Source organism: Carassius gibelio, chromosome A21, assembly GCF_023724105.1.
Source record: "Carassius gibelio isolate Cgi1373 ecotype wild population from Czech Republic chromosome A21, carGib1.2-hapl.c, whole genome shotgun sequence".
Taxonomy (NCBI): Eukaryota; Metazoa; Chordata; class Actinopteri; order Cypriniformes; family Cyprinidae; genus Carassius; species Carassius gibelio.
In genome coordinates this window covers 10,308,453-10,333,420 of record NC_068391.1, presented here as the reverse complement: position 1 = coordinate 10,333,420, position 24,968 = coordinate 10,308,453, and the positions used below count along the sequence as shown (strand labels likewise).

The 24,968-nt window shown below is 38.5% G+C and overlaps 1 protein-coding gene and 1 long non-coding RNA gene across 3 annotated transcripts; one reads left to right on the top strand and one right to left on the bottom strand.

The window, feature by feature from the left end:
• Positions 1 to 473: 473 nt before the first annotated feature.
• rictorb (RPTOR independent companion of MTOR, complex 2b) lies at positions 474 to 24,802 on the bottom strand. Of its 2 annotated transcripts, XM_052536524.1 has the most exons (39): positions 24,678 to 24,802; positions 24,508 to 24,555; positions 20,799 to 20,896; positions 19,167 to 19,231; positions 18,873 to 19,004; positions 18,059 to 18,122; positions 17,278 to 17,404; positions 17,018 to 17,187; positions 16,673 to 16,740; positions 16,496 to 16,563; positions 16,061 to 16,143; positions 15,519 to 15,606; positions 15,316 to 15,406; positions 15,143 to 15,209; positions 14,781 to 14,861; positions 14,590 to 14,690; positions 14,323 to 14,488; positions 14,141 to 14,242; positions 13,684 to 13,730; positions 13,058 to 13,193; positions 12,683 to 12,882; positions 12,470 to 12,596; positions 12,156 to 12,320; positions 11,785 to 11,861; positions 11,429 to 11,507; positions 11,183 to 11,292; positions 11,010 to 11,097; positions 10,834 to 10,926; positions 10,516 to 10,622; positions 9,371 to 9,633; positions 6,455 to 7,490; positions 5,922 to 5,993; positions 4,442 to 4,619; positions 4,051 to 4,135; positions 3,749 to 3,952; positions 3,219 to 3,371; positions 2,977 to 3,100; positions 2,623 to 2,761; positions 474 to 2,365 (listed from the first exon to the last, which is right to left on the bottom strand). In XM_052536524.1, the coding sequence occupies exons 1-39, from the start codon at positions 24,724 to 24,726 to the stop codon at positions 2,291 to 2,293; spliced, it is 5,226 nt and encodes a 1,741-aa protein (XP_052392484.1). In that variant the 5' UTR covers positions 24,727 to 24,802; the 3' UTR covers positions 474 to 2,290. The 2 variants fall into 2 exon arrangements, with proteins under 2 accessions (XP_052392484.1, XP_052392485.1); XM_052536525.1 differs by lacking the exon at positions 5,922 to 5,993.
• LOC127941471 (uncharacterized) lies at positions 11,288 to 13,343 on the top strand. The gene is made up of 2 exons (XR_008149024.1): positions 11,288 to 11,585; positions 12,169 to 13,343. It is a non-coding gene; the product is annotated as an uncharacterized LOC127941471 (long non-coding RNA).
• Positions 24,803 to 24,968: the final 166 nt, after the last annotated feature.

Genomic DNA, 24,968 nt, shown 5'->3' with positions numbered 1-24,968 from the left:
TATATATATATATATATATATATATATATATATATATATATATATATATATATATATATATATATATATATATATATCCACATATCCATATATATATATCCATATATATATATATATATATATATATATATATATATATATACATATATCTATAAATATATATATATCTATATCTATCTATATCTATCTATAAATATATATATATCTATATCTATCTATATCTATCTATCTATCTATCTATATATATATATATATATATCCTGCATCAAATGCATGTACCACTTCATACTATTTTCTTTTCTTTTGTTTTTCTCTGTCCATTATACTGCAGATAGTGGTTAGAATGCATATGCACTTAAAATATTTCTCAAGAAGCCTAAAAGGAAATACTGTAACAACTATTAGTATTATTGCTGGCCATATTAGACTCAGTTTTTACAATAGACAAAATAATGGAAGTTAAAACCTGATACTTAATTCAAAAGCCAAGGCAGGCAAAGGTAGATTTATTAGTTTCTATAATAAATAACACAAGAAAAAAAGGCAAATTCATTCATTCTAATAGGTTAAAGCTAATACAAATAAGGCAAAATAATTCAAGCTGCCTAAGAAGAAAATGAAATGATCATCTTATCTTCAATAACAAGTCATTTGTACATACAGGATTAACAGGCACATTGCATAGAAATAATTCAAATATGAACCTCAATTTTATACTTACAAAGTGGGATCTAACCATTTTTGGTAATATATATATATATATATATATATATATATATATATATATATATATATATATATATATATATAGTATGCAATGTGAAACTAGATTCATTCTAACCCTGAAGATATTTTGATATCTTATTAAATCAATGGAATTGCTGTTATAAGTATTGAAAATGATAAAATATAGTAGTTTATAAATGACAGGCAGTTGAATTTGAGCAGAACATGTCATATATTAATGATCAGTCTTAATCATGTTTTGTCAGGTTAACCTTAATATTTGACCCAATATGTCTTTGCCCGTTCAAAATCTCCTGACCATATTCAGGTTAAAAAGCATTATTAGCAATCAGAAAGCGAGAATAAAGTACAAAGGTATTTCCCATATACAAATATTGTGAAATATGTTTGGAGAGTCTTGGTTTTATTAATGCTTCAATAATTAATTATTTTCTCCACAGATAGAGAAAACTTTCTGGGTGCAATATTTCTATTATTAATTCAAGAATCACTAAAATTACTTAAAACAGAGAAGAGTAAAACTGCAAAATAGCAGTAGCGAAATGCACTTTAACTTATTGTTTTTAAAGCCTGACTTTCAGATATAAATAACACACAGACAGTTTTATCTTGGCTAATGGGCTAAAATAAGGTCAAAGAGACAAGAGAGGAGCTGCTTGGACCAATAAATAAGTGAATAAATAAATAAATATCTTACTGTTATTTTTGGATGATGTTTCACAGGTCAGTTAACAAAGTTACACAATAATACAATACAGTCGCTATTGCATGATTGCGCAACACCACCATCAAACACATGTGCATACATTTACTCAGGGATTGCTATGTGCTATGTCAAGATATAAATCAGTTAGAATGAGAAGAAAAAATCCTTTTATGAGTCAAAAGGGAAATAAAAACTGGCAGTTGCTGTTATTACTCTTACTTAATGATGATTGTCTTACAAGTGTCTTATGAGTGCTGCTCAGCCTGGTTGCGAAAGCCATTTCATACTTAAACAACCAGGATTAGTAAAAAGAGAAATCCAAAGAAAAGCTGGAATGTTGTAGTGTTGAGGGATCCAGTCAGGGGGAAAAAATGTTTTTTTTTTTTTTTTACATGCAATCATATGCCCAGGCCCTTAAAAAATGTCAATATTGATTGAACGGAAATGTCAGAAGTTAATAAACTCCCTAATTGAGTCTTAAATGATTTTGCTCGCTTGCATTTAAAACACAGTTTGCATTGACTCACAGATGTTTCACATTCTGTTCAATGCGTTACAGTTCATAACTGTCATTTACAATGTTTATTTGGTTACTTCACTGTAGATGTCTACAGAGCATCTGTGTGAAGTATATTTGTTCAGAGTTTGTTCTCTTAGCGTACCACTTTGTCCATCTCTGTGGGGACACGTTCCCGGTGACCCTCTTTATCCACTTATGTCTGTTCAATAGCCCTAGTCTCTTATTGCGTATTCATTTTAGTTGCATGGTCAGGCCTAGAAAAAGATTGACAACTTGCTGCATAGGGGAAGAGAATAGTCTGAAAAACGCCTAGAGGATCACTGCTCTGATGGACGATCTACTGTGGTAGACTTCTTGGGCACTGTCAGAATGCTCTCAGCCTCCTCGTACATCTACAAATAAAAAGATTACGACATGAATGCTTAGTAATGTAAAAGTGTTAAAAACAATCAATATTTTGCAATTGTGTTAATTTAAAATAGTTTAATTCCAGGGCTGAAAAAAAATCATGAGGGACATCATCAATATCACCAATAAAATATTATTTTTACACAAAGAAAATCTGGGCTTACTTGTGCAATCTAGATTGTAAAAACCCAATTTAGCTGCAGAAACTGTTTGGGCTAATTTGAGAAAAGTTTCGTATTACCGGAATGAACTGAACATCTTGAAAGAGCTCCTGAATGAAGCGTCGTGAAGCCAGTCTGAACATGCAGTTAGCCAGCAAGTATGAAACTTCGGAATAAAGGCAGATGTCATCAAATGCAAAAGGAAACTTTTCCTTTATTCTGCAAGATTACAACGAAAGAAAATGCTTTACTCTTCCCTTCATTTTCCACAAGAAAGATTTCACTGTATACTGCCTTATTAAAATGATCAAAACAAAATAATGTTCAGCGAAATATTCTTTCCAGTTACAGCAATATTTAGTAAAACCTCTGTTAAATTTTTTTTTTAGGAAAGCATTTGTTAATTTGAAATCGTTGATGAATTGTCTAATTACGTGAGGAGTCCAGTTTCATTCCCTTTTGTCCCGACTGAGGAGCTCAGGTTGATGACCAGGCGAAGCACCTCCTTTCTCAGAAGAACACGGCAGGCTGGAGCATCCTCTGGAATATTTTTCACCCCTGGCGGAAAGACAGCATGCACAGGCGTGCAGTTAACAAAGAACCTGTTCAAAACAAAATGCTTGAGAACTGCTTTAATTTTCCAAACTGATTTTTGCCAGCTTGAAGAGATCCTCACCAAGAACAAGCTCAGTGCTGCGTGTGCTGCCACCGGAGCCCTGAGAGACAGCATCGCTGCAGCCAGACACTCCTGAGAACTTGGACTGAGGCATGACTTCCAGGGTGTGTAAGGACTGATTGCACCATTCCGAAAACGGAGCATCGGGATAGTCTAAAACAGGGTTGATGGTGTATAAGAACATGAGAACACACAAATTAACTCATGGCTGTGTTTACACTTCACATCACCGTGATCTGCTCAAGCAGACTGTATCATCAGTCAATCAGAACATGGCGTGTTTACACTTGGCTATGTCAAGTGGCTTCTCTATCCAATAATTGATCGGATCTCTTTTTCTGCACAATATTCAAATAAGTCTTACACCATGTCTACACCAGACGCGAGCAGCAGTAAATATGCAACAGTAAATCGTGGCCTAATTGCCATGACTGAAGTAAAATAATACATGCGTCCTCACATTTAAGGGACATCTGGTCAAAGTGATGTCACCTTTTACCAATATTAATTTGGATAAACGTGCAGCTTACCTGTGCGGCTTTGTGTGGGAGTGCTTAAATTGCAGCCAAGCACGTAGAGCCCTGAACAGTAAAGGCAGTTCTCCTCGTTGTGCTCCTGCAGGCCAGTCTCCTCCACACCCAGCAGCTGGTGCTGGTCTGAACGGCTCACCGCAATCAGCTCCGTGATACTAAGCTGAGATCGCAGAACAGAATGCCTGGATCCTTCACTGGAACCTGAGAAAAGAGCAGCATTCAGTTCCTGAAGCAGTAGTGAGGCACTTATGCTAAGGGAATAGTAACTGATTAAACAATGTAACCATTTCTGTCTTTACCATCTGCATCTCCTGAGAAGAACTTTGCTGATCGGTCTTCTGACGGTGGACTTGTCCTCTTCTGGAAGTACGGTATGTCTTTAATCTAGGTAGCAACCAAATACAAGAAAATCAAGTTCCAGACAAATTTAGAAAGTATTTTTGTAATGCTTGTTTACACTTGGTATTGACATCCTTTTTTGATAATCCTACCCCAAGTGGACAGCTTTCGGAAGTGGTGAACACACTTTGATTGTGCAGACCACTCCTTGAGACAGTTCGATCAAGATGTATTTAATTGCATGGTAACACCATGTATAAAGGGCAATCTGCCCTGATAGACAAAATGGGAACAGATCACCAGAGATGGATGTTAGTACCAGGTATAAACAGGATCAGAGTAGTTAGTAACCTGGAACATGCTGTTGATGTTCATTGGCAGTGCCAGGCCAATGTAGTCATCAGAGTTGCCATATGTGGCACTGGAAACCATGGAACGCACTGAGGAGGAGCGCTGCAGGGAGGTCTGACTGATAGGGCTCAGAAGATCCTCCTTGTCCAGAGATGCAAAACTCAAAGCCTTAAGAAACCTGTACTCATACAGAAGGGAAGAGATCAGAGCGAAGCGTTTGGAACGAGGACAACATTGGGAGAGAGAAAACCGTAAGAAAGGAAGTTTGGACATTTTGGAAACTACTTGTGATGATACTTCATTACTGTAGTCTTGCTAGCAAATGATTGGTAGGTTTGTCAATAGGGCCTTTCGCACCGCAGGAACATTTTCATAGTACCAGAACTAATTGTGGAACTACCCATTTTTCAGCATTTTCGCACCGCCGAAACTGGTTGCAATTTTAGTACCGGACTGCCTTTTTCGAGAACCAAAATAGGTCTGTGACGAGTGGGGCAGGGCCGAGAGACGTGGGAACGAGGAGTGAGGCCAGGTGTAGCGATTGGAGATGAGCTACACCTGCGACCCACCACCGGTCTCGAGTCCCACGTAGGAGATGGAAGGATATAAAACTGGAGCGACGACCGTGGGACTCGAGACCGGTGGTGGGTCGCAGGTGTAGCTCATCTCCAATCACTACACCTGGCCTCACTCCTCGTTCCCACATCTCTCGGCCCCGCCCCACTCGTCACAAGGTCCTACTCCAGAGCAGGCTCTAACCAGCACAACTGGTACTACTGGTGATGTAAGTATACGTTGATTGGCCAGCCACGTTTGAAAACGCCCTCAGACACTATGATTTAAAACGCTGTGTAAACATACTTCAAACATTGTGAATGCAACCATTTAAATGGTACTGGGAAATAGTTCACGAAAAATCATCTCAGTACTTCAGTACTGTACATTTAGTTCTGGAACTAAAGTGGTGTGAAAGGCCCTAATGTGGAAACAGGCTGGTAAAGCGTATTTACACTTCAGAAAGAGCAGCTCTTAGAGAGCTTGCCATTAGCTGCATCATGCAAGTGTTGAAGATCAAAAACCGCTACATGCTTCTTGGATCAAATGCGGGAATGCGGCTATTGTGGGAATTGGTTTCAGAACAGTCACATCAGAAAACTACTTGAGGGAATTCTGTGACAATGGAAACAGGGTGTAGGTTAGAAATTCTTTTTAGATCTACATACAATCAATGAGAAATGAGGAGAGTTTACGTTGTCCTACGGTGGGGAGGTAATTTCAAGGGCTGAAGAGTCATGGTTGAAGAGAATCAGGTTAAGATATGGGCTATGGAAGCACTCATGAGAAAAAAAAAGAAAACGGGGGGCAAAGTACGACGAAATAGAAGCTGAGGATGTCAGGGTTTTTGAATTGTAAAAAATGGACTGAAGTGGACACTCAAACTAAAAGAGGGGAACGTCAGCCCTAGGGATGGTCCACGCACCGTGGCAGCAGAGATCTGCGATGGGGCTTGCTTGAACCTTGGCCCAGACATCTGAAGCGCTTTTTAGTATACCTGAGAGGGACCATCAGAAACAGACCACATTATTTCCAGAGGGAGCAGTGCTTCGTAAGGGGCTTTTAGGAGTGTCATTTTGTATTATATGGATGGTAACATTAACAGGGAAATCTAACGCTGATTTCTTGTCTGATTAACATTGAGATTTATAGAATTTACTATATTATGGTTTCATTAAGCTGATACCTTTCACAGCCGCATCCCAAAAAGGAACAATATTAAAGGAAGTCTAAAGAAGAATGACTTCTTCTGTAATGTCTTAACTCCTAATGACTCTTCTGAGAAATGTTCATTGCGTCAAGACATCTTGAAACCTTTGGAACAGGATGAAAACTGCATGCATTCTGTGAAAGTTGTGTAAGTGTAAAATTTGATGCGAAAGAAGCAGTAAACGAAGGGTGACGTAAAGACTGCAAAAGGAAAGAGTTTCGCACCATCTGCTGGTCCATCTGCTTTACCTGCGTGGTGTGAGTCTGGAGTCCAGGCTGCCAGTTTTCATAGTGATGGCATCGGCGAAGAGCACATCTTTGGCAGGCGAGGCGAGTGCTTCGCTATGGGAAAGGGAAGGATGAATGCGCTGCTGCTGTAGTCGTCTGAGGGTAGCATAGCCCAATGCGTCCCGAGGGCTGGTGTACATGAAGCTACAGTCAGTCAGGCTTGAAATGGTCGTGACAGAGGGCGATTTAAGGGACTGGGCCCTGCGTGGCAAAGTATGAGAGGAACCTGGTGGCATCAGCAGTACAGAGTTAGATTTGGACAGAGTCAGGTGGTTGGAATGGGGCGTGAGAGAGTTAAGTGTTTTGACAGTTTGAGTGCTAATGACCGTATTGAGGCTAACACAGTCCGTGTCGATGGTAGTAGAGTCCATTCCACCCACCGTCTCTCGGGATGGACTGGAGCTCATGGAGCTGATGCCGCTGGTGGTCGTGTCTGTGTTGAAACTCTGACTGCGACTCTTAAATTGAGCCCCGCCCCCAGAGGTTGAGCCATCGCCGGCCAGTCTTTCCCGACTGGTCTGCTCTCGGGGGGCGTCTCCAACCCCTGAGCTCCGTTCTCCAGCTTTGTTAAGACAGACCTCCAGCTCCCCAATGCTAGATGTGCTGCCCTGAGTTTCAGAAGTCTTGCTGCCCACAAAAGAGGTATCCAGATTAACACTTGGGCTTTTCGGCAGATGCCCATCAGTAAATACAGGACTGAAGACATCTCCCTGAACTGGAGAGAATATAGAGGGATCTGTGACTGTGCGTATCCTCCTTAGGCCTCCTAACGTGGGCTCACCCTGGAGTTTACTGCTGCTACCAGTGCCTTTGGGGTCACTGGTACTACGGAGTTTCTTTCCGGAGAGGGAGCTGAGGAAGCGGTTACGGACAAGTCGACTGGAGGCTAATATGGTGAAGGGGCTGCGGTCCTTTAGGAGTTTGGGCCTGAAGTACAGTGGCTGATCCTCTGAAAGCTCAGAGCTTTCTAACTTATCATCATCCATGATGTACATGCCTGAAAAGGAAGGCATTTTGGCAGTGTTACTTTTACATGTTTTTCAAAAGGTACCACTAGATGTAATTTACAGTAAACAGTAAAAATTACAGTACAGTAAAAATACACCTATAAATAAATATAAAAGATGTATTTTCTTAATGATCACTAATATAATTCATGGAAAGATGGCAAAACTGAAAGGTATTAAACATATACTTAAAAAAAATAAAAAATAAATGCCAATATTTTCTGTTAGTTAAGTAAATTAGCCAATTTAGTTTAAATGAAGGATTGCAGAAATGAGTACACCCTAGACTGAATTCAGAAAATGTATAATATTCTAGCACTGTTCCAGAACTTAAAGTATACTGCTCTGACCCTTCTTGGCATTGAGTGTACACATTTTATTTTTCATATTTGTCCTGTTTATTACTACTACTACTAATATTAGTAAATGAGTTTATTTTGCTTTGGCTACAGTAATTCTAGTTGTGACAACAACCATGCATGTCACTTCTTGTAGGCTGCGTCATACCCTGTGAGATAAAGTGTCACTCTTTTCATAGCTTTTGCCGGCTCCGAGACACTTTCATGTCCTACTCTTTTTCTAGCAAAATTCACTCATCACTAAAAATGAAAACCTGTATTTCTGGAGCCTTATCACAAGTACATTGTTTTTGTATGTCGGTTCTACTGCTGCTATATTTTCACACTTTAAAAAATAATTTGGTATTCGTCTTGTATCATTGTCCTTTTTTATGCTAAGAAATAAGTCTCCTGGCAGTTCTCTCCCAAGTGGTTCCTCTGCTTACAGCATTAAGTCTGAGCATGATTCAGTCAGCTATATAACATTTCTAATTGCCAGGAAATTTTGGTTTGGGTTTAATATACTTAACTGTTGAACAAAAATAGCCTTAAACCTATACACTTTTTTTTGTAACTTTCAGAAGGTGTACTCATTTTTGCAATACCAAATTGTATCACTCTGACAAGGAAATTTTATTTCGCTGAATCATTGGCATTTTTTGGTAACTGATCAAGCAGGCTTGTTGGAACATTATATCTCCAAATAACCCTAACCTGTCGTCTAAGTAAAGAGTAATTGCTGAATTTGTTAAGTTTTAGAGGGGGCGTACTCATTTACTGTATGCTGTGCACAGTCGACTTTTTTCGACTTTCCCAGTTTCTATATGAGTCAGGATTACGGACTTTGCTTTAGTCATATGAAACCAGTCTGTGGGTAGATAATAATTCATGACTCTTTCAAAGCCTTACTAAGACAAAGCCTTACTAAGCCCAACCATTCCATTAAGAAGATACACTTTTATAGTCAAATCTGGCACATCAAGAGGTGCAATTAAAAACACATGCTAATCTGATGACGCTTACAAGTCTGGGAATGGCTTTAAAGATATTTCGAACTATGTGAAGGGAATCACTCTTAAATTCAAAAGATCATTTATAAATAGATAACATTTCGCATCACTTGCAGCCAGTCTAGGCCAGGTTGTCAGATAAATTCAGCCAAGAGCTGACTTTAAAAGTCCATGAGTCTCATCTTATAAAAATCAAATGCATGAAAGAGAAATTACAAAACACAATTTCACAACCAGGCAGGACAATAACGGGAAGGAAAAAGCATCTCTAAATTTTCTAGACCAAGAGACCGCAAAGATTTTGTGGTTCTAGATAAGCACCATTTTGCAATACGCTGTTTTGTTTTGCTACATCAATTCATCTTGATATATTAATATACAATACTTGAAATAAAGCACTTTCACAGCAATAAAATGCAGTCAGATTCTAAGCTCCCATCTGAAAGGTGGTAAGAAGCATTAAACCACAGTGTTGCACTGTGGGCCATTAGTCTTCAATGAGTGGATGGGAGAGGCACTCACTAGGCTGAGTGGAGTCACACTCGCTGTTATGTCTAGAGCTGGACTCAGAGTTCAGGCTGAGGGTGCTGGGCGCAGAGGACAGGTGGATGAGGGGTTGCTGTTGTTGTTTCTGCTGCTGTAGGTTCTGGTTCTGCTCCACCTCATCCGGCACCACAGGCCAAAGCTCTCTGCGATTGTGCCTAACTGCATCCCAACCATGCAGTTTGAGCAGCTCACATCCCTGCTTAGTTTTAGAAATGATTCCCAGAACATAAAGACATGTCCTAAGAGAGAGGGAAATTAAGAACGAAATTATGGGCAAGGCAAAAAGAAAAATGAAACAGAAAGAAAGCAAAGATCAGTGTATAAAAACAAAAGAATGCAAATTGCCAAATAGTTTGAGAGGAGGTATGACTCAACCTTAGTCATTCAAAACCAGAAAAAAAAAATGGTTTCTGAGAAAGTTTTGAAACTACAGAAGTATTTCTTGAGGAATTTACTGTTAACTTCCGGTCACCCTATCACCGTGTATACACTGGATGCGACAGTTGTCACTTAGCACAGCGCACCTGTCTATACTGGACGCGACAAAGTGACCATTGAAAATCATTTGAATTTGTGTCAATACTCATAAATAAATTGCAGCAGCAGTTTTCTGTCGGGAATTTGTCGTGTCGCACAACATTCAGTGTAGACAGCATCACTGATTATAATGAGTTCTATAGTATTTTGCCGCACCACTCGCATACGGTGTAGAAAAGATGTATGTCTTGTCACCCAGTTGGTTAAGCTGTGCAACACCTCTGTGCAATAGCAACCAGTAAATGTTGCAACGCAAGTGTCACATTTTTGTCATTTTAAATGTGGAACCACACATTTTCTAAAAAATAAAAAAAGAAGCACTGGCTATTTTATATGTTAGTGACTTCAGATATCTTTACTTTTCCAAGCAATTAGTTACAGTCACAAAATGAAAGTTTCAAACATTTGTAAACATGGAGATGAAATGAGCACCATTTCTTTTGAGTTTTTTTGAGCCACTATGTCAGAACATGTGGACCTACAGTACCCACCTGAAGCTGAATCTGTGCATTTAATGCCATATCTAAATTTGACCATTATTGGACATATGCAGCCAGGTTGATCCTGTAATCAAGAACACATACCCCCTGATAGACAGAACCTCACAGTCATGGGCAAGAGCGACAATATCTGGAATTATATTCTCTTCCTGCAGCAGGTTCAGTCCCCAGTTAGATGTGCCAATGTTTCCCTTGAAGCAAGCAGAGTAAAGATTTTATACTTTAATATTACTAATGCTACTGATAATTATTAACACAAAGACAATAGTGGAAAAAAAAGCTAATTCTAAAATCAGGAACTGGAGGACAAATAAAGTGTCCTCAGAAACCATGTTCAAATTGTAACACATATGCTATTATACACATTTGTGTCTTTATAAACCTACACACAAAGCAGCTCACCAGGGCCCAAAGAGCAGCTTTGAGCTGTTTGATGCCATCCCATTTGTCCAGCACTGGGCAGCGCACCGTGTAGCTCAGGTCTGAAACTACATTCTGTTAGAGACAGAATAGAGGCATTATATGAATATATGAATGCAACACCATCAGGGTCTGCCAATTGATTTTAAAACACAAACCTGAGCTTCCAGCAAATGACAGCCTGTCTTATCATGTACAAGTTGCCCATACAAATGCACAGGAAGAAAAACATTTGGTCTTTGTAACCTGTAAGAAAAAAGGTTCTGGATGACTTCCTTTCAAAACACAATATAAGCTACTGACGAGTACAGGATAAAGTTCCAAGGAAGACCTTTGGTTGCTCCGTCGTACGTAGTTATCCCCATCCACTGGTTTTCGGTAAGTAGTGAGTGCTTCATTTAGCTGTTCCTCTATTAGGTCCACATACTTGAGGTTATATTCCTACAGGGGAACAAAAGCAATCGGACAGAATGGGTACAGTAAGTTGAGTTTGCATACTTTATTCTAATTTAAGAACAACAATAAAACAATCTAACACATTTTTAACAGTAAAAAAATAATGGAAAAGACACATTACCTTCTGCCACTTTTCCAGTTGTTTACTGACATATCCCCTTTCATTTAGATAGGAGAACCCCTTTGGAATGGACAAAAACCTGGAAATGGATGCCACATGATAGATGAAAAGGAGCAGTTTCTTATGCAAAACAGACCCTTTTCAACTTTACTACTAAGTGAGTTGCACAAAATGCATATAAAATACACAAAAATGTGCTTTCGAAGATAAGAGTGGGACAATACAATGGAAAATGCATTGACCAGTGCTCAGATAGTAAACATACTATTCAGGGAATACTTTTAAATCTCTTGCGTGTTTTGTCAAAGGGGCTTTGTCAGAGATAACAGACACATTGATAACAGACTGAGATTTACCGTAGCAGCAATAGTACACCCTTGTCTCCCAAGTGAGTTAGTGCTGGCTTCATCTGAATCAGCGCATGTAGGTTTGCCTAAGAACGCATGAAACAGCGGTCATGTTATTAGAGATGTATTCAAAGCCACAATATAACGGTCAGTCATTAGATCTCTGACAGGGATTTTGACCTAGATGCTGGCTGTTTACAGATTTCTGGAACAAAGCTACACTGGAACAGCATAGTCAATTCACAAGTGCCTCCAATACCAACATGTTTTATTATTTTACCAAGGCCAAACTCAGTTAAATAACACGACTTTCTGCCAAGTTAAATAGCTCAATGTTAATAACATCCTCCCTTTTGCCCTTATGTGTTAAGTGACTTCACCTTGTCTTCACAGGCCTCATCCAGTATGTCCAAAGCCTCCACCGAGACGGCCTTGTTGCGGTCGTGTAACTGAGTCACCAGCAGTTCAATACCCCAGTTGCTGAAGAACTCCACGTTAGCTCGAAGTAGCACCCGCAGATGCTTGGTGGCGTACAGCCTGGAATTCTGTGCCAGAATAACATTCAAGAATTGTATTAGAGATCTGTTTGCATAGGGGAATGCTTTTACTAGCATGCTTTGCTAAGCACGGTAAGGTCCAAGTGTATGGCACTAAGGTAAACACACTCAAAGGGGGTTAAGGTCTGTTTTTTTACATCAGTGGCAGCAGTGAGGATCTTTGAGAGGATGACTCGTGCTAAGCCATCTCGACTGTAGTCCAGTGTGGAAACGGTCAGCTTCAGAAGATGGTCCTGGTTCTTCAGGGTGCACAGGTTCAGCAGGCTGTCAAAAAAAATAGAAAAAGGGCTATTGGAAGATCCCAGTGTATTGTGTATCTCTATATCATTTCTGCAAAGTCCTAATCGAACCATTGGAAGACGCTGCACTTCTCAAGCATCTTAACACCCTGGGGGTGGGCAGAGAGCGTGCCGAGGAACAGGAAGTAGTGCTGGCTGAGAGTAGTGAGGAGGCCATTGCTCTGCAGACTTCGGTCTGGTTTAAGCCCAGAGGACGAGGTCAGCCACTGCACAATGTCCTTCACCAGGTCCTCAAGATACACCTGTCCATCCTGAGAAGAAAGGAACATAGCTCAAAATTAATAAATTCTGTCATCTATCATGCCATTCGTTCTTCTGTGAAACACAAATGGGGAAGTTGGAAGAAAGAAAGTTCTATACTGTAGGTTCGGAGCAACATGACAGTGAGTAAATAATAAGCTCAGTTCTGATATCTCTTCTTCTCACCTCATCTGACTCCAGCAGGAACTCAATGAACTGACAGCCCACCACCGTTAATTGCCTGCCCTTGCTGTGGTCCAGCTCCAGGCTAGCATACAGCTTGCTGCTGGGCTTGTAGAAGAACAGCAGCCTTCGCACAAGCCTGAGAAAGAAAGTGTAGGATTTACAACAATGAATGGACGACAAAAAATGTGAATCTGGACAACAAAACCAGTCTCAAAATTGAGCTTTACATTGATGTATAGTTTGTTAGGATTGGACAATATTTGTCCGAGATACAACTATTTAAAAATCTTGAATCTGAGGGTGCAAAAAAAAAATATTGAGAAAAATCACCTTAAAGTCATCTAAAGTCATCTAAATGAAGTTCTTAGCAATGCATATTACTAATCAAAAATTAAGTTTTGATATATTTATAGTAGGAAATTTACTAAATATCTTAATGGAACATGATCTTTACTTAATAATATCCTAATGTTTTTGACATAAAAGAAAAATCTATAATTTTGACCTATACAATGTATTTTTGGCTATTGCTACAAAAACTTACCCCAGCGACTTAAGACTGGTTTTGTGGTCAAGGGTCACATAATAGGAAGATTCCGAAGAATAGGAAACCAAACTCCACTTACTTGTGCATCTGTTCCTCTTTGTTGTTTCGAAGGTTGGCATTTGGCCACTGAAACACAATTTAAAAAAATCATACACCAAGACGTACACTAGGGTTCAAAAGTTTGGAGTCTGTAAGTTTTTCTCTTTGAAAGAAATTAATACTTCCATTCAGTAAGCATGCATTAATTGATGGTAAGGACTTTTACATTGTACAAAATTCTATTTCAGACAAAATGTTTCCATTTCAAATAATGGTTTCCAAACCAACAGTAAGCCATTTAATTCAGCTTTTTCAACACTGATTGAACATTGGCTGCTGAAAATTCAGTTTTGCCATCACAGGAAATAAATTATATTAATTAATTAGTATAGAATTTCTTTTTTAATTGCATTCCATTGACACTACTTCCTAGTAAAGCAGCGCTCAAGCCATCTGTCTTTAAAAAAAACACAACAATTTAATGCAAAATCTCCTACCTTAAGTATGGTACTTATCAGGACCCAGTTCCACTCCAAATTCTGCTTATGGTTTAAAATCTGACTGTCTCTGAGGCACATCATCAGGACCTCCTCAGTGTCCTAAAGAACACAACAGAAATGTAGATCACATCCACGCTCAAACATCCAATAAATGCTTTCCTCCATTCACCAGCATATACCTTAATGACAAAAATGTCCCTCTGGGGCCTTTGCTGCTGGTCCCGACAGTAGTTAGCAGCCAGTGATTTGCGAATAATGTGGTCCAAGTAAAGGCTATTGGCTTTGGGGCCTCGTTTCTTCTTTTCATGAAATCGCTTTAAGTAGTTGACCGCAGCACTTGCCCGTCTGCAAAACACAACAGCTCCATCAAATCACCGAAATAATCACATAGGTTTGACCCTATGCTCTTTGTGTTGCTAACTGCATAGGACAAGACAGCAACTCACAGTCTTTTCTCCTGAGGGATGTCAAAAGAAGCAGCCATGCTCATAAGAGTGGGCAGGCAGTGCAGGTGGTGACTATGGGAGTAGGGGAGAATGGTGTTGGCCTGAAAATAAAACGAAGTCCATTTTAGGTCATATGAGATATAGTACAAGATTAAGCTGTATTCACTGTTGCATTGATTTGAGTATAATACCATATGCAGGAGTTCTCCTATAAGGATGGTTGCACACACTGAAACACCATCATCACTGCTAGTGATCACTTCAACCAGGCTCTGAAAATGAACAACATCACGGCTTCTGAAGTCTTGCAATATATATTGATATATTTCTTTTTGGAAAGCTTTGATATGCTTCACTGCATGGAAAAGAGCAGCATGAACATTCATACATATCTCCTATTGTGGGCCATGTAAGAAATTAAGTCATAAAAGTTTGAAACAACACAAGGACGAATAAAAAACGACTGCTTGAATGAACCATGGCTTCTTTTCTTCAACAATTGTTCATGTTCAAAAAGATGATGGTGAATCACAGTTTTAAAAGAGTATATTACCTCTAAAAGTCCACTGTGGATGAAAGCACAAAGTAGTAAGGCGAGATAGTTATCCATTAAATCTGGTCTGGGGGGAGACATAGAACACAGAGACATGTCAAGACATTGAAGCTAAATCCATACAAGGCCGATCTGCTTGTTAAGAGTTCATTAAGCCCAGCAAATGCGCTCACCTGGACCGTGCCCTATGCGGAAGAATTACTTTTGCTTCTGAGGCTACAAAGCCATCTGACAGTCTCCAACTGTCCTGAAACCTACTGGGGTCTAGAAAGGGGACAGAAAACATTATTCTTGTCAATGTGAGTTGACTTCGGATGTGGTAGATGTCTGGAAATGAATATGTTAATCAGCGCGAGCAGACAGCGGTAGCACTCACCCACACTGAGAAGTGCTTCTATAAAATCTTGCGTCGCCACGGGAACAGGGAATCTGAATATATCATACATAACCTCCAGCAGACCTCGCTGAGAAGAGAGTGAGAGAGTGTGATGAAGTACCTCATAATGAGTCTCGAGCAATGACTCTGTGATCACTATGGTTGATATGTACATCTCATTATATAATATTGTATTATTATTATGACACAAACAGATGATAATAGAATATTTAAAAAATATAATTCATTATTATTCATACAATTATGTTTAATATAAAATACAGGCCATTAAAATATTTGTGAAAAATCTCATTAATTAATCTCAATATTTTGAATGCATTCAATTTCGCCCCACTTAATGGAAATTATCGTACATGTATAAATTTAATTTGGCTATTATTACATTTATAAACTGTAAACATTAATTCATTACATATAATTAATGTTTTTTTTTTTTTTTTTACGGAAAATACGATGTTTGTTTGATTTGCATGCTGTGTGTATTTTTTTTAGACGATTCTTTATTTTATCCTTTGTCATACCCTCACTTCCATATTTGGTATACACAGCAGACCAATGAGAGACTGGATTCCAGAGTTGCCAGATTTGCAGAGATTGATGATGCCTGGAGGTACAGTGCCACAAAATGATAAGTTTGGTCTGAGCAGCAATAAATATCTGCAGCATTGAAGTGCACTCATGAGGAAATTCCATTTAGAAGATGCATGATGCCTTATAATATTCATGTGCACATATGCCAACTTCTCTGTAGATGTATCATCTTAAGATATGACTGTTACACAATTATCCTTAAATAAGTATTATCTGAAATGTGGCCCTACAAGGATTCCAGAGAAAGCCTTGCAGTTTTCCACAGAATTTAAGCATTGAATACTAGTTCATTTTTAATAGACAATGTGAAATATGCGGCCCTGTATGCTTGACATGTTCATTGAAAGATATTGAGATATGCTTACCTGACCAAGAGCGAAGGGAAGCAACAATTGACATCCTACTGGCCAGAAATCGAGCCTCCCTGTCTTCTCTGCCGAGAGAAATACCACACATCTATATAATGCAGCCAACAGAAAGATGCATGCTTGCATCACCAATGACAAATTCTACTTTGAAAGACCTTAAAGCAACACACTCACTTGAGTTGACCTTCTGATGTGTCTGGATTGTGTATGTAGTGAAAGTCTGTGTAAGGTGCCAGGATTTGCTGAAAAAAAAAAAAGAGTAACAAAACACCTTGAAACACAGCTTTTACCAAATGTACAAAAAACATTTAAATGTCATATAATAATATAAAATGTAAGGTTGAATTAAAGACAAACTAACAGGACTAAAGGAATAATAAAATTAAATGGTTGCAATATTATTTAATTATTTATAACATTATTTAATTGATAATAATAAAAGAAGTAGTAATTAAAACAATCATGGAAAATGAAGTAATACAATTTCTGATAAGCTCGTTGTTTAAGACAGATCCATACCTCGAGCTCCACGTCAGAGCGAACGTATTGCCGTGTGTGTGGGTGATTGAGCAGGTGCAGGATGGTGGTCATCAGAGCCTCATTGATGCGACTGAGCTGGCAGTCGATTACATTCTTCAGGATGGTGCTGAGACCACCCCTCTTTGCTACAATCTCAGGGTTCTCCAGTGCTGCACGCACAAACATAGACATTCAATTGGGTCAACATACACATTCATGGTTTGATACGTAATAGTTCTCTGATCAGTGTGCAAACCTACCAAGTTCACAGATAATGGCGATGCAGGCACGAACCATACGGTCCCGCTCCTGCGGTCCATCGTGACCCACAGCAATGAGCGAGTTTGTGATTGAGCTCGGGAAGAGCAGGGCGTTCACAGTGATCATCTGGAAAATCATTGTAAAAAATACTGACACTTCTGTCCATGACAAAAAAGAACACTGAACACTGTTAAAGGAATGGCCCAGTGTATAATGTTAGAACCTTATGTATAGTTTATTTTGTTTGAGTGCAACATGTCTTCATAAAACTCAATTAAATCTTGAGGTATAAAGAATTAATTAAAGTGAAAATGAAAAAGAATCCTTGTTCATTTACTTCTTAAAAAAAATGCAGTTTGGTCAATTCAATTTTAGCAGCAAGCTAGTTCATTAAAAATTGAGTGCTAGATGACATCTGCAGGGCAGAAGCATGTCAAATAAAATGTCAAATTAAATTCAATGAAATCTAAAAGTATAAAGATTAAATGAAATAAAACAATTAATAAAAAGATTTTTACTAGGGTAAACTTTTATTGTCGTTTCATTCATAATTTATTTGTTCACAATCATTGGTTGGTAAATTGTTTTTTTGTTAATTCATCCGATATGTCTCCAGATAATGCATGCAAGACAACATCTGCATGACAAAATCATGCAAAATAAAATAAAAATCTGAAAATGTAAAGATGTACTTTTTTTTTTATTTTTTAACAGGATTCCTGTGATATTTTTCAGTATTGAATGAACACAATAAAACAGCAGGCGGTGTCCACATCTCACCTTTCTCACCAGCCTGAGTGCTTGCGTGCGTTCCACTTCATTACTCTGCTGGATGTCAATACACCTAAAGGTCAAAAGGTCACACTAGTCAGCATTATGTGAATCAGTCAACATTAGTAGTCATTGCAGTGAAATGCTTCTCAAACCGTGATAACATCCACACTGGGGAGGATGAGTATTACCTCTAAATGCATTCTAATTTCTTAATTTTCCTATCCAAGATATGACTTGCTGGGTGTTCAGACAGGAAAGAGGAAGTAGCACATCCTTACAGTCCCACCACTTTTAAAATGACCTTAACCGGACTTGACAAGCTCTTCACATGAACGCTCTTCCTCTCTCTCTGGCTGATAGTAACAAGAGATAAAAGTAAAAATGACATGATGTGTAGCCAAGTATGGTGTCCCATACTCAGAATTTGTGCTCTGTGTTTAACCAATCTGAGTGCCCACACACACACATCAGTGAGCAGTGAACACACACCCGCAGTTTTGCTGCGCTCAGGGAGCAGTTGGGGGTTCGGTGCCTTGCTCAAGGGCATCTCAGTCATAGTATTGAGTGTGGAAGAGAGTACCCCCCACCTACGTACAATCCCTGCCTCTACAAAGACTCGAACCCATGACCTTTGGATTACCAGTCCAACTCTCTAACTATTAGGCCCGACTGATGATCTACCACTCCCCAAGAATTAACATCAAGCCTTGTTTCTGATGGAAACAATTAGTCCTTATCTCTCAAGCACTTGCTCAGACTTGAACTAAACTGCTGAAATGACTGGCCTGAATACAGTGCTATGAAAACGTGTCATACAGACCTGGCAATCAAGTAATCCACCTGGAGCCGTAGCACTTTCTGAAGAATATTACTGTCTCTGATGAGGTAGCGGAGAGCACGCAAACCAGCCGCACGCACCTCCTTAGCCTCATTGAGCAGCGCCAACCTGAGGCTGTGAAAGAAGCCGAAAAAACAACATGAGATTGCGTTACAATATCATTTAACTAATGTCACAGATTAAAACAGGATATTCACTGAGAAATGATGTTTTATATCATTTTTTCCACTCAGGCAGAAGACAAGATAAGTTTTTCTTTTTTTATCTATGACTCACCATAGGATAATTTCTTCATAGTTAAAGCCAAACTTTTCCTCAGAATTCCCAACACTGATGAGCAGCTGTTTTGGAGAGATAAGCAATTATTTATTTTACTTGGCAACGAGTAGAGACGTTGATGACACTACCTTTATGCAAATACTCAAACTATTTCTGGAACACTGCAGGGTATTTCACACAAAGCGAAAACACGTCCATGTTCAAAAAGCAAGAGGGTATGTTTTCTTCATCCTCGGGTGATTTAAGCAACTCACAGCATGGCTGACTTGGCAAAACCTGTTAGACTAAAGGGCTCATGATTCAGAATGTCTGCTGAAACATGACAATGCTGTCAGTGAACTGATAAATCATCAAATACATACCGTATTTTTCGGACTATAAGTCCCACCCGAGTATAAGTCGCATCAGTCCAAAAATACGTCATGACGAGGAAAAAAACATATATAAATCGCACCGGACTATAAGTCGCATTTATTTAGACTCAAGAACCAATAGAAAACATTACCGTCTACAGCCGCGAGAGGGCGCTCTACAGCGCCTCTCGTGGCTGTAGACGGTAATGTTTTCTCTTGGTTCATGTCAAATTAATTTTGATAAATAAGTCGCACCTGACTATAAGTCGCAGGACCAGCCAAACTATGAAAAAAAGTGCGACTTGTAGTCCGGAAAATTCTATTTTTTTTTCTACGGTCAGCTCCACCTGTGACAGGTCAGCAAGAAACAAAATAATATTTCTATAAAATAAAATAACTTAAAGTGAGCTACATTTTTTACATTTTCTGTACTGGTAAAAGTAATAGTAACGCCACAGAGCCGTCTGAAGTTTCCATCTCTTTTTAAGCCCATTAGACTAGCAAACACGTTTGCAACACACTTTGGCTGCGAACCAATAAATATTCACTCATGCTCACACCTTCAGTCTTGTATTGATTCTGTGGCAGCTGGCAGGCGTCAGAAGACTGAACATGCACGATCAGGAGATTACAGTTTGTGTTAAAATGCAAAACTGATCCAGATACAGCACGTCAGTAATTAGAGAGCCTGGAGTTATTTCTTAGGTGTGCTCAGATGCTTTTATTTTACGCCAGATCCTGTAAGTGCGGGGCAGGAAAAACCTTCAGGCCTCGACAGACAGAAACCAAAAAGTACTGTTTACCTCATTTTACCAAACAGCGGTAAGTATTCACATGCACGACTCCTGTGTTGTAATGCCAAACAGATGTACCAGATTGAGCAGACTGCTATGCATTATGGATAGGATTTTCAACTAGTTTTTTCAACAACCGACAAGTTGATTAGAAGTTAATTACATTATCTTCATTTTTATATATAACAGCTTTTTCTGTAAATACAAATGTTGTGTGCCTGATTCTTATTATTCAGGGGATTCGACTTCTCTTTTCATTTACTAATCCCCATGCCGTTCCAAACATTTATGAGTTTCTTTTTCTGTGGAATATAAAAGAAGAGATTCTAAAGAATGTTGGTAACTAAACCGTTTCAGTCTCCATTGACTTCCAGTGTATTCTTTTGTCCAAGTCAATGGGAAGCAAAACTGTTTAGTTGTGGACTTTCATTCTTCACAATTTCTTCTTTGGTATTCCCTGCTCCACTCTTAAGATGACAAACCTTGATGAAGTTGTTCAGGTGGCCGAGTTTGCGCATATTTGAGACTCCTTGCTGTTTGGCCACATTCTGGAGAATCTCTCGCATGTTCTCGGCGGGGTCTGGAAGAAAAGATGATGGAAGAGAAAGATATAATGTTCTGCCTGTAAAAGTGTGACATAAGTAACCGCACCATTTTCACTATTGCTGTGCTACAACCGCAAGAAGCAGTGAAGTGCTTTATGGGAAGGGATCAAACATAGATCAATAATATTAGTAAGCATAAAAAAGCTGATTGTTTTTGCTAGACACATTGGGACTTCCTGACATCATCTCACTTAACAAATTCCCTGTGCTCAGTTTTGTAAGGAAGTCTTAGCATGCATTAAGAACCAGTGATAAATGTCCAACAGTGAGTCATCAAAATAAGAAAGCTGACATCTCAACATAACCACGTACAATCTATAAAAGTTAAAGAAAATCAGTTCCACTGTAGGCACACTTACAGACAAACTCGGCTTATCTATGTACGTAGCAACAATTCGGATATATATCGTATACCAGTAATCTAATATAAACATTTTTTTAAATTGTCACATAAATATCTAACAAGATCTGGCAACCACTCTGCTAGAAATATCCCACAGACTCTGACCCGGCTGCTTTTCATACTGGAACCAAAAACAGTGAAGCTCAGGTCTCATCTAAATACAGGTAGTCTGTCATTCAAAAGTTTGGGGTCAATTATTATTATTATTATTTTTAACTGTGACAATGAAGACTGGAAAAATTACTAATGAAAACCCTAAATTCAGCTTTGCCATTTTAAGAATAAAGTACTTTTAAAAGTATATTAAAATAGCTTTTAAATTGTTATAGTATTTCACAATATTACTGTTTTGCTGCATTTGGTCATCACATATGCAGTGTTAATGATCATGAGATAAGAGACTAAGATAATAAGAGACTTCTTTAAAAAACATCAAAAATATCGAGACCAAACTTTGAAACATCGGAATGGTGTATGTCTACAGGAATTCATGTCTGAAATACAAGTACAGGATTGATACTATCCCAGCTCAGGAAACCAAGGCAACCTTTTCTGACACAAGTTATAAAATCTATCCGGTTTAGCACTAATGACATAGCCTCTGGAAGCATTCAGAAAAGGCCATCCACACAGAGGTCATATGGGAAAAACAGCCTCAAGGTTAACCTATCAGCAAAGACAGTACACAACCATGACCCTGCAACAGCTAATGAGCTATTTTCCCCCAACAAAGACAATGAATGACAAACAATACCAATGCTATATTAAGTACTCTATATTTTGGTATATTTAGTATTACTCTTAAAGCAATAAAGCATATATAAATAAATCCATTACTAATGAAAACAAAAATCAGCAAAGAATATGCAAGTAAAAACCTTAACCATGTTTGTTATGAACCATGTTTGTTATAATCACAAGAGTGGAGATTCCCATTTAACAGCAGTCTTATTTCTACAAATAAAGTTAGAATAAATACATTTCTAGATAACAAACTAAAATAAATCAATCATTATATGTTCACAGTGAACTGGGAAATTTTCAGATTATGAAGGAAGATTATGAATTGCTTGTTGAGCTGTATGGTAAGCATGATACAGTATATCAATCACAGGGACGTATGACGTCTGATTTGACAGACCAACAACAGGATGATAAACGTCATTGCTGAATGAAAAGCAAAGAGTCTTATTTCTACAATAGTAGATACACTGACAAAAACATACATTTAAAAAAAATCATCAACATTACTACAATCAAAGGTCAAACTTGACAATGAAGTATCTTTAGTTAAACAAGTTAATGCATTAAATATACATTTAGCAATACCATTGTTATAAGCAATGCATTTGTTAGTTTTTATTAATTTGTTTGTTATTTTATTAAAATATTTATTTTAAAAAAAAAAATCGCAACAATATTAATCTATACCTTTTTTTAAATTTAAGAATAATAAATGCTTCAGTTTTTCTCATTGGTAGTTATGTCTTATCCAATAATAAAAAAAGACATTATTTATGCTATTTAAGAAGAAAAAACAAGAAGTAATTTTTGCATGCTTTTTTGCTGCAGCAGACTGTTGTTTTGGTCCCTACAACCTTTGGACCCTCCTGCAATGCTGGACTGAAGGGATACAGGTGCATCTGCAATATTGCAATATTAGCATATCCTGGAAAAAGTCTTTATTTTTGTAATTTAATTTTAAAAAGCAAGCTTTTTATATTCCAGATTCATTGCACACATAGCAAAATATTTGGCCTAGTGGTTAGAGAGTTTGACTTCTAACCCTAGGGTTGTGGGTTCGAGTCTCGGGCCAGCAATACCATAACTTAGGTGCCCTTGAGCAAGGCACTGAACTTGGGAGAGCTTCACAAAGAGTGGACTGAAGCTGGAGTCACCACATCAAGAGTCACCACACACAAATGTCTTCAGGAAATGGGCTACGGCTGTCTTATTTCTAGAACCAAGCCACTCCTGAACCATAAAAAAAAAAAGTCAGAAGCATTTCACCTGGGGTAAAGAGAAAAAGATCTGGACTGTGCTCAGTGGTCCAAAGTCCTCTTTTCAGATGAAAGTAAATTTAGCATATCATTTGAAAATCAAGGTCTGGAGTCTGGAGGAAAACTGGAGAGGCACAGAATCCAATGACCAGTGTAAAGTTTCTGAAGTCAGTGATTATTTGGGTGCCGTGACGTCTGCTGGTGTTGGTCCATTGTGTTTTATCAAGTCCAAAGTCAAAGCAGCCATCTACCAGGAGATTTTGGAACACTTTATGCTTCCATCTGCTGACAAGCTTTATGGAGATACCGATTTCCTTATTTCAGCAGGACTTTAGCACCTGCCCACAGAGCCAAAACCACTTCCAAGTGGTTTGCTGACCATAATTTTACAGTGCTTGATTGGCCAGCCAACTCACCTGACCTGAACCTCACAGAGAATCTATGGGGTATTGTGAAGAGGAAGATAAGTAACATATGACAAACAATACAGAGGAGCTAAAGGCTGCTATCAAAGCAACCTGTTTCTATAACACCTCTGCAGTGACACGGGCTGATCAACTCCATGCTACACCGCATTGAAGCAGTAATTCGTGCAAAAGGAGCCCCAAGTTCCAAGTATTGAGTGCATAATTAAACCTGCTTTGGAGATCTTGAACGTTCCTGTTTGTTAATTTTTTTTCATTGATCTCTGATAACATATTCCAATTTTCTGAGATACTGCATTTTTCATTTTCCTAAGTTGTAAGTCATAACCATCAGAATGAAAACAAAAACAAAAAACTCTTGGAATATTTCAGTTTGTGTGCAATGAATCTAGAATATAAGAAAGTTTGCCTTTTTTAATTAAATTGCAAAAAATAAAGAACTTTTCCATGATATTCTATTTTTTTTTAGATGGACCAGTACATATATCATGCAACCATTATATAATGATAAAAAGCATTCGACACCTCTAAGACCATATGGTTTTCTCTGTGTTTTATTATTGCATACTTATATACAAGAGCATATACAGCATGATGCATGTAGCCTTAGTTCAAGGCTGTGTCTCAAAACCTAGTGCAGCAAGCATTTTGGGGCATCATAGGTGGGTCTGGTAGCCGCGAGCCTGACATTCCAAACAAGCCTACGATTCCCAGAAATGCTGTCTAGGTAGGGAGTTCACTAGTTTCATCTGACTTACCTCTCGTGAGATCGAGCGGTACATTTTCCTCCCCACTGTCATTACGACCTGCATATGTAAGAAAAAATAAGACAATGAAGGACGCTTGAGACATGTGTAGCTGATAAAGACTGCATCATATTATTCTGATGGATCTGTCAGTCGGCCGAGCAGAATAAGTTAAATCTCACCTCGCATCCGTATACTTCGGATAGGACGGCCTCGGATGCTCATCGCCATCTTTACCAGAGACGTTCGCAACACCGGAAACCTCGGGGAATATCGCGAGAACCGGGCTTGAGCAGACTGTTGTGTCTGCGCTTCTACATGTCTGTGGAAATGTGCATTCAAAGTAATAAATTACACAGTTTAAACAATTAATGGTACAAAACTGCAAAGTACTAAACTGTTGAATTGCTCACTCTCTCAGAATGTATTTTGATTATTTATTATATATTTGACCAAATAATTTCACATTCTAA

What these genes read in the sequence shown, in the direction of transcription:
- rictorb (XM_052536524.1), bottom strand. Translation starts at nt 24,726, where the DNA reads ATGGCGATGAGCATCCGAGGCCGTCCTATCCGAAGTATACGGATGCGA. An exon ending in TATGAAGAAATTATCCTATG is followed by an intron (nt 19,005 to 19,166) that starts GTGAGTCATAGA and finishes CTTCTTTCACAG; the next exon opens with CCTCAGGTTGGCGCTGCTCA. An exon ending in TACCAAATATGGAAGTGAGG is followed by an intron (nt 15,607 to 16,060) that starts GTATGACAAAGG and finishes CTCTCTTCTCAG; the next exon opens with CGAGGTCTGCTGGAGGTTAT.